Source organism: Orycteropus afer, unplaced genomic scaffold, assembly GCF_000298275.1.
Source record: "Orycteropus afer afer isolate SDZICR_OR568_19922 unplaced genomic scaffold, OryAfe1.0 scaffold00266, whole genome shotgun sequence".
NCBI lineage: Eukaryota > Metazoa > Chordata > Mammalia > Tubulidentata > Orycteropodidae > Orycteropus > Orycteropus afer.
Genome location: NW_006921853.1, coordinates 3,899,972 through 3,910,118, shown reverse-complemented (window position 1 = coordinate 3,910,118; position 10,147 = coordinate 3,899,972). Strand labels below are relative to the sequence as shown.

At 49.9% G+C, this 10,147-nt stretch overlaps 1 protein-coding gene across 1 annotated transcript; it reads right to left on the bottom strand.

Moving 5' to 3' along the window:
• Positions 1-9,433, bottom strand: ZNF771 (zinc finger protein 771). The gene is made up of 2 exons (XM_007950235.2): positions 9,293-9,433; positions 1-813 (listed from the first exon to the last, which is right to left on the bottom strand). Exons 1-2 carry the CDS (start codon positions 9,431-9,433, stop codon positions 1-3), a joined length of 954 nt encoding a protein of 317 aa, XP_007948426.1.
• Positions 9,434-10,147: the final 714 nt, after the last annotated feature.

Sequence of the window (10,147 nt, the reverse complement as noted above, 5' to 3'; positions counted from 1 at the left end):
TCAGCTGCCTTCGCATTCGGGACAGCGCTCTGTGGCATTAGCCGCCGTGGCGCCAGCGGGTAGCTTGAAGTCCCGGCCGCACCCGGCGCAGATAAACAAGCGGCGCCGCATGTGCGCGCGCCGGTGCCGGATGAAGTGCGAGCTGAGGCGGAAACGCCGGCCGCACTCGGAGCACGGGTAGGGCCGCTCGCCCGTATGCGTGCGCGCATGCTCCGCCAAGTTGGAACGGTGGCCGAAGCCGCGACCGCACACGGAGCAGCGGTGCGGTTTCTCGCCCGTGTGCACCCGCTTGTGCTTGGCCAGCGCAGAGCTCTGCGCAAAGCGCGTGCCGCAGTCGGCGCATGCGTACGGCCGCTCGCCCGTGTGCGTGCGTCGGTGGCGCGCCAGGCACGAACTGCCGCCGAAGGCGCGCCCGCAGTCCGGGCACGCGTACGGCTTCTCGCCCGTGTGCACGCGCAGATGCTGTGCGTAGTTGGAGCTCTGCGCGAAGCGGCGACCGCAGTGCGCGCATGCGTACGGCTTCTCGCCGGTGTGGCGCCGCCGGTGTTGCCGCAGGTTTGAGGCCGCCGAGAAGCGCTTGTCGCACTCGGGGCACTCGTAGGGCCGTTCGCCCGTGTGTGTGCGGCCATGTTTAGTCAGCGCCGACTTCTGCGAGAAGCGACGGCCGCACTCGGTGCACACGAAAGGCCGTTCGCCCGTGTGCGTGCGTGTGTGCTTGGCCAGCGTAGAGCGGCGCGCGAATGCGCGGCCGCAATCCGAGCACGCGTGTGGGCGTGCCGGGTCGGCAGATGGCGCGGGCGCCTCGCTCGGGACCTGCGGGGAAAGGGAGGGACAGGTCAGCCCTGACGGATAGGCCCCGGAACCAGAGACCTCGGTCTCTGCAGAGCTGCAATCTCTCTGAGCCTCACTTCCCCCTTTGTAAAACAGTAAAAGTAACGGTGCCTGCCCCAGAGGCACCGCATTAAATGAATAAAATGCAATCCTCGTTTCACAATGCCAGTGGGTACTTGGGTGCTCTAAGATTAGCTATTCTTTATTAACTAAACAAATATTCATTGACCGCGTACAATGTCCCAGACCCACTGCCATCGAGTCGATTCTGACTCACAGCGACACCCCCTCTTTGGTTTCCTCGGTGATAAATTCTTACGGAAGTAGATTGGCCAGTCTTCCCTCCGCGTTTGACTGGTGGGTTTGAACCACCAACCTTCTGGTTAGCAGTCAAATGCACTGCACTACCAGAGCTCCTTGTTTTAAGCACAGGGAATTCAGCATTGAATAAAAAAAATTTTTAAAAATTCCTGCTTTCAAAACATTGCTCCATTCTTGGTCACAGCCAGCTACCTACAGAGACCGAGTAGTTGAACTGGTGGACTTGGGACCATAGTCGCAGGGGACATCAAGCACAAGTGGCACTATATACTACATTGTTCCACCTCCTCCTTTGGTGAGTAGCAACTAGGATCTTAAAAGCTTGCAAGCAGCCATCTAGATGCAATGATGGGTCTCTCCTTGTCCACAGCAAAGAAGAATGAAGAAAACCAAAGATGCATGGAAACAATTAGTCCTGGCAACTGTCACCATGCCATCCGCAGCCTATACAACTATGAGACCAGAAGAGCTAGATGGTGCCCAGCTACCACAGTCAACCACTCGGAGAGGGAATCTATGTAGGAGATCCTGGATAGAGTGGGAGAACAATGTGGAATGAAACTCAAAATCATTTGGGGGAAAAAAAAAAAAAAAAAAACGGGGAGACCAGGTTTGCTGGTCCGATAGAGCTTGGTGGAACCACTGAGACTATGGCCCCTGGCTGCCCTTCAGGTCTGGAATTGAACCCACACCTGTGGCTTCCAGCCAAACAAAAGACAGGCATATGAGCTGAACATTTACCTGAGGTAGATATACTCCTTGGAGAGAACAATCATGGGAGAAAGAAGGGCTGTTTATGCTCAGAGAGACAGCTCAGGGGACAGGAGTACATGGAGGGATAGACACAGGAAAGAGGTAACCATTGGGAGGAAGTGGTAGGGGAGCTGTTGCATTGGGGTAAATTGTGGTCAATGTCATGAGACAACATGTGTGTGAACTGCTGAATGGAAAGTGAATTTGCTCTGTAAACTTTACCCAAATCACAAAAAAAAAAAAAAAAAAAAATCCCTGCTTTCAAGACAGGTGGATAGGGTTTGGAGGATGCTGCAAATTGAAATAGCATTGTCAAAAAACATTACTGATATAGTAACGTGAGCAAAGACCAAAAGGGGGTGAGCGACTGAACTATAGGAAATTCCTGGACAGCAGGGGGACCTGTAGGGTCCTGAAGCAGGACTTTACCTATTGAATTCCAAGAAGGGCAAGAGAAAGTACCTACAGCACAATGTGTGAGGGGAGCGTGAACAAGGGCACTGTGGGGGCATTGCTTTGCTTAGGGGCTTGGTGACCACAGTGAGGACTTTGGCTTTTAAGAAATGAGATGGAAAGACATTAGAAGAGATATGAGCAGGGAAGTGACCACATCAGACTTGTATTTTAAAAGGCTCCCTCAGACTGCTGGGCTCAAGGACTGTAAGAGGAGCGATGCCGGCAGCAGGTTCATACAGCAAGAGAAGACTCCAACTCAGGTGACAGAGATGGACACAGAGGTGGTGAGAAGCGGCTGTCATCTGGATATATTTTGGTTTAAGACAACAGGTTTGATAAAAGATTAGATGTAGTGGCAAAGAAAGGAGTTAAGAGAACGTCAAGGTTTTTGATCTTAACAACTGAACAGGGGAAGTTACCATTTACAGAGATGAGGATGACAGTAGGAGGAACAAGTTGGGGGGTAAGATCCGTTTTGAGCTTCTACACCCAGTTCTCCTGGACACATCTGGAGCTCAGAGGAGAGGCCTCAGCCAGAGATGTGAACTGGGGTGCCATGAGCCTAGAGAGGGTTTGTAAAGCCCTGAGACTGGAGGTGACCATCCCAGAAAAGGGCACAGAGAACCCCGTGCAGCAAGAGGAGACTGAACAGGAGGCAGGAAAGCCAGGTGAGCAGCGCAGGCATGGGATGGGGTGGGGGGTGATGGAAGCCAGCCTGGACCAAGTCCAATCTCTTACATAAAAGTTTTAAGAGCAAGCACCTACCATTTTTTTCAACTGTGAAGTAAAAAAGGCAAGGGAAAAATCCAAATGTTATTCTGAGGCCTGAAATGACAAATAATGAAAATAAGCCTGTTTCCTGAGGCCTGAGCTTCTACTGATAAAACAGAGAGAAAATCAGAAGGAAAGAAATGTTTTGTAAGAGCCAAGTGAGAGGAAAATATTTTGTACCCAGAGGAGAGTGAAGAGGAATGTTGAGAGCACATTGCCCCCTTCTTAGAAAAGTGAACAATTCATTCCAGCAAACTAATAGTTCAGTATCTACTGGGGGCCAAGCTATTAACTACATTAAATCACAACCAAACACCTGCGTATTAGGGACAAGACAGTGTTCGCTTCTCCAGATGTTTGATCTTCACTATCTCCATTTTACACATAAGGACAGGTTCAGAGAGGGTAAGTGGCAGCAAGGGAGCAGTAGGGGCCAAACGCAAAGAGCTCTGACACCAAGAACAGAGGGGACGATCAGGTTAGGGGAGTCCCGGGAACCCTTTCAGGCCTGAGGGAGCTGTTAAAGAATTATAGGTACTCCTCAACTTAGGATACATCCTGGAATTCAGAAGAACTGTGCTTACAACCACCTATTTCTGCGTATGTGTCTGTTTCACATCTTATCCTTAGAAATGCGTACTATATACAACATTTTTTCAACTGTGAAGCAGTTACAGCTGCATGTAATTTGCTGATGTCATCATTCCTAGATGTTTAGTCACAGATGTTCAAAGATCAGATTTACAAAGATACCATAAAAGGCAGTAATAATGAAAACTTAAAAAAAAAAAAGGTACTCTACTTACGTCAGAACCAACTTACGACGGAGTCCTCAAACGGAACTCCGCTGTAAGTCAAGGACTACCTGTACTGTCTTCTGCTTCTGAGGCGCAAGGAGGGAAAGGCTGACCACACCTTCAAGGGTCTTTGTGAAAAGGTAGTGGCTTGGTGGTAACCACCTCAATTGGAAAACAGAGCAATTAGGAAATTGGAGACCAACCAAGGGGACGCTGGTTGAAACAGTGCATCTATCGATAATAGTGATGAATCAACAGTCCAGGGTTAAGCTTTGATAACACTATTCTGTGTACATTATTATAGTAAATCCTCCTATGACCTCTCTGGGTCAGGTGGTGTTATCCCTTTTGACATTTCAGAAACCTGAGGCTAAGCGAGGTTAAATCCACATTGCCAGTGGTTTGCCTCAAGGTTGACTCTAGATGTAACCTTAACCCGTAGGTTCTAATGCTTCCTTATACTAACACAGCTAGACTCCAAGTCCCCAGCTCTCTCCAAAGGGATTCAAGGTTAAACTACAACTTGATACTTTCAATCAAGAAACTCCCTACAGATGGTCTGGCTGGATTCAAGGTCATACTTTCCAGTCTTGCCCTAGTTTTGATATCTGCCGGATTTACTTCAAGACATCAGCCACTTCAGAGAGACCTTTGGTCATTATACATACATTTCCTTGGCCTGTTTTCCCTTGGCACCCTTATTTAAGACGATTTTAGCCAACCTGAGGACTTCTCCTCATGCCTGTGTTCACTAACTTAAGAGAAAGAAATTCTTCACACAAACACCCTTTACCTCTCCAGCTTAGGAAGACGGGACTTTGGGCACCCGGTGAAAACATCTTTGGAAGAGGGGCTGAGTCCAGCCCAGTAACTCCTTAGGCGAGTCACTCCCTCCCCCTGACCTCAGTGTCTTGAGGAAGGTCAGGCAGGCTGGACAAGATCAGCACTGCCCAACTTGAGGTACGCACACTGCAAGATGCAAGTGGATTCTAGATAGCATGGGGGCAAACTTTTATCTTCTTAGAACCATTATGTGTTTATTTTCACGGATATTAGAAAAACATTAGATCACATCACACCCACCATTTCATCGATATTATTGTTGCAATGAAGGTAAATCTATTTAACAATGTGAATCTATTCCAAGCATTAAATAAGTAATCTAAGTACAACATATGAGCAATATATATGTGACTGAAACATGGCAAGTGCCAGATTACATGATCGTTAACAGCCCTTCCCTTTGCCATTGAGTTGACACAACTCACAGCAACCCCTCTAGGACAGAGTAGAACTGCCCCGTAGGATTTCTATGGCTGTCAATCATTATGGAAGCACACTGCCACCTCCCATGGAGCAGTTAGTAGGGCTGGTGACTTCCAACCACTGACCTCTCAGCAGCCCAATGCTTAACCACTCTGCCCCCAGGGCTCCTTCTTAAAGACCCTTCCATGTCTCAAATCCTACACCTATTTGATTTAAAAATTGGAATGAATGACATTTGTACTGTAGCAAGAAGGTACTGTGGCAATACAATGTAGTGTAACAATAATCATCCACGTATCTGATGTTTGTAACTTCAGCTTCCTGCTTAACTATTTTTTTAAACTCTTCTCTTCTACTGGTAACTGTTCTAATTAATAATAACAGTAACATTATTGTTACTGTTACCAATAACATTTCTTGAGCAGTTACTATGTGCCAGGATCTGTGCTAAGTGCCTTTTCATATGTGTTCTCATTTTGGGGGTTGGATATCATTAGTCTGATTTTACAGATAAGCAAATAGACTTAGAAGTGACGTTACTCTCCAAAGCCACACATCCAATAAATGGCAGAGCCAGAATTTAAACTGAAAGTCTGTCATTGTCTGAACCACTCAGGTTCTTAACCATCATGCAATTCTGTCTCATTGACTAGAGTTTGAAGTCAGTCACCTGCACAGCTTGTCTCCCCTCCCCTGGACCCTCTTAGCTGTTAGTGTCCTTTCTTTTTGGAATAATATACAAAACATACTCCCTTACTACAGAAGCGTGGTCCACAGACTGGCAACATCAGCATCACTGTGAACTTGTTAGACACACAGAAACCTGGGCCCCAGCCCAGACCTACGGATCTTCCTTTCAACAAGATTCCCCCATAAGAGACTGCCACATCTCTTTTCCATAGAGCCCCGAGTAGGTTCAAACCACCAATCTTTTGGTTAGCAGCTGACCGCTTTAACCACTGCACCACCAGGGTTGCTAGTGACATGCATACGTGTTAAAAATGAACAAACACTGATCTAGCAAAGAGAAGAACTCCCAGCTGAGTGCTTAACAGTGTGCACCACCAGGGATCCTTACTCCCAGAGAACACAGGCAGAGAAAGTAGAGAGGATCTTACAAGCTGGGAGACCCCATGGGATGGGGGGGCGAATGATTAGAGATGAAGCCAGAATGACATGGGGTCAGATGGTGAAGACCTTTGAATGCCAGGCTTAGGAGCTGAGGTTTTATGCTGAGGGAAACAGAAAACCACTCAAAAGTGTCAAGTGAGAGACAAGACTGGACGTATGTAGAGCCTTCCAAGAAAATCCTTTTGTTCGTTAAAGATCAACTGGATTTTCACAGACATAGGGAGTCCTCCAGGCCTCTTTCTGGAGAGTAATTGGCCACGGGCCTGGATGATGGCGAAGGGCCACAGGATGTTAGCACTGGAGGGACCTTTTGAGACCACTTCACAGATGGGAAACTGAGACTCAGGCCACGAAGCAAATGACTGAGCTACCTGTGGTCACCAGGCTACACGGTGACAGGGTGTGTGTGTGGGGGGGGGTCCTCAACGCCACCCTCCTCCAAATCCAATCATCCAGATGACACTTCTTAGACTGGCATTGAAGCATTGTATTTTCAGGATCCCATTTTACAAATGAGAAAGCTGAGGCAAAGCTGATGCATTTAGTGGAGTCAGAATTTAGAGTTTGGTCCCATGTACCCTGTATGACTAGCCATGCCTGCCCCAGCCATACCCCACCCTCCAACACACACATCCCCAGCTCCAGTAAGCCGACTCAGGGTTTCCAGCACATGCCTCCCAAATACCTGCTTCTCTCCAACGCTGCTGCCACTACCTTAGAGCAGGCTACAGCCTCCCTATCTTCCCACAGCAGCCAGTAATTCTTCTGAATGGAATATTCGATCATGCCCCTCCCCTGCTTTAACGCTCCCGATGGCACCATCTAACCTAACCTGTGGCACCTCCAATGTTTTGGTAAGCAGCTGAAACCATGTGTACCACCCAGGGCCTCCGTAACCTAACACCCACCCACCCACTGCCATTGAGTCAATTCCAGCTCATAGCTACCCCCACTGGGTTTCCAAGGCTGCAAATCTTTATGGAAGTAGATTGCCTCATCTTCCTCCCACGGAGCAGCTGGTGGGTTTGAACCGCCGACCTTCTGGTTAGCAACCAAATGCCTTACCCACTACATCACCAAAGTACCTTATAACCTAACACCCACCAAACCCACTGCCAACGAGTTGATTCTGACTCACTGCTACCCCCACTAGGTTTCCAAGGCTGTAAATCTCTAGCAAGGAGATTGCTTCATCTTCCTCCCACGGAGCAGCTGGTGGGTTTGAACCGCCGACCTTCTGGTTAGCAGCCAAAATGCCTTACCCACTATGCCACCAGAGCTCCTTATAACCTAACACAGTGGGTCCAAATTCCTGCCCTGGCTTTCAAGGCCTGTCACTCTCTGGCCCCCCCTACCTTTTCTAGCCTCGTCTCCTCTGAGTTTTTGCTTTTGCTGTTTCTTCCTCCTGAAACGCCCTTTTTTCTCCTCTTCTCCATTTGTCAAATTCCCACTTAGCCTTCAAAGCCCAAGCCAAAAAATTACCTCCATGAAGCCCTCCCCACTGCCTTGATCTGCCTGCCCTCAATCCTCTGCTTAGGTCTCCATGTTGATTTCCCTGCTCACCTCTGGTCCTCAGGGTTCAGCCCAGAAAGACCTTTGATAAAAATGAGTTGAAAAATACCTAAAAGGATGACCTAGCCTAAAGTCCTAAGTTTAGGGAGAAGAATAACTAATAGCAGTAAACGCATAATGTTCACTCTGTGCCAGACACAAGTCTAAGTGCTTTATTGTACTAACAAATCCTTACCACCCCAAGAAGTATAAACTATTAGGATTTCCCTTTTACCAGTGGGGAAACTGAGGCACAACGAGATCAAGCAACTTGCCCGAAGTCACACAGCTGGAAGTGATGGAGTTGGAAGTCTATCCCAGAACACAGTCTGGGCTAGGATGGTGAGCCAGGGAGGCCTGAGACAAACAGAACTAGAGAGTTATTTAGGCTGGAAAAGGAGGCCTGAGGAGCCAGTCCCCTCATCTGGGGCCTGCCACACCCACTAGGGGACAGCAGAATTGTCCTTCCCTGGGAACTGGCCTCTGTGCAGGAAGAAAGCAGGAGTCTGGGCCAGAAACTTGGCCCAGTGGGAGTCCTCCAGCAGGACTCGGCTGCTTGGACTGGGGGTGGCCAGAGTCTTGTGGGAGTGGAAATGTACCTGTGGCACTGTGGGCCTAGAAGAGAAAATATAACTCATATTCTGATCTCCTTAAACGTCACTCCTTAAAAACTCAAACACCCTCAGGATATAACCCAGACTCCCCGGCTGGCCTGCCAACCCCTCTACTCTCCTCTTTGTGACAACAGGACTGAACCACCTGCCCTCACATTTCCAGGTACCACAATCACTCCTCTGACAGTACCTGGAGCAGGCACCCCACTTCACCCCTCAGACTACTTCTAGTCACAGATAAGCCATCCCATTACTAGCTGTGAGACCTTGAGCCAGTTACCAAACCTCTTCAGGCCTCAGTTTCCTCACCTGTGAAATGGGACAAATACTACTCGCATCATAGAACTGAGGTGCTTAGAACAGTGTCTGGTACATAATACACACTCTGCCAGATGGAGCTGTTATTGTTTCCCACTGCTGTTACCACCTTCTGGATGTCTAACCCGCCCTCCCTCCCACCCACCTAAGGCTTCAGTAAGTTCCCACCTCTGGGCTTCTACATCTCCTGTGCCTGGACATATCACAGAGGATTGTAACTACACAACTGTTTGTCATTCTCACCTCACCAGATATTAAACCCCATGGGGAACCAAGGGAATCAAGGATGTAGTTTACTCTCCAGCCGTGAGCACAGTTCCTGTCTATAACATTGTATAATAGTAGCATGAGCACTGAGATAGAAAGATAGGCCAACCCTAAATTCTAGGTTTGAGATTTAGGGGAAGGTTGGGGGCAGGATCCCTGGCTTCTGCATGAGGGAGGCTGGGCCGGGACCAGCTCTGGGAACAATATGACACATACCTCCTTGCTGTCCATGGGAATCTTAAGTTTCACCACCTCATATTTCTCCTCACCCTCATCTTCCTCACCCTTCACCAGCAGCACCATCTCTTCCTGCATCTCCTCCTCCTCCTCTTCATCGGCTTGCTGTTCACCAGGCATCTTGCTGTCCTGGGGTGGGGAGCTGGGTCAGAAGCTCAGGACCCACCCCCACCCCCACCCCCCACCCTGGCCCTGGCCCAGGCAAGGCTGTGCAGCCGTGGCTTCTTCCGCCCTGCCTTGGTCTCCCCTCTCAACATAGCTAGGCCCCACCCCCTGGAACTGTCCGGGATCCAGCTCAGAAGTCAACCTTTCACCCTCTTCATGCCGGCATTCAAGGCCCTGAACAGTTCGAGTCCCCAGCCCCCCCGAGAGTCGTCACCCTCCCCGCGCTGAGTCATTCCCCCGTTCCTGGATCGGCGACTCGGAGCTCTCGGACACAGGCTGAGTGGAGGAGGGATCAAAGCGAAGATCCTGGGGGGGAGGGGAGGGGTGCACTCACCAGCCCCACGCTGGGCGCTCGTGCTGCTCCAGGCCTGAGCGCCCGGCGGTTTAGCACTCTGCGAGGCCGCGACTCCAGGGGAGGGGAGGAGAGGGGGCGGAGCCCCAGGGGCGGGCGACCATTGGTCCGAAAGCCGAGCCCGCCCCTGAGTGGGAGGGACCGAGGGGACCCAGGCGTCTGGCCCCAAACTGCTGGGGGTGGGCCGCGAGCTCGGACCTATGCTCCCCACGTCTCTTAACTCCCAGGGACCTTCCCAGCCCGGTGTTTAAGGTGCTCGCAGCCCAGTTCTAACCTACCCCTCAGGTTCGTTCTCCTGCGGCCGACTTGGAGGTCTC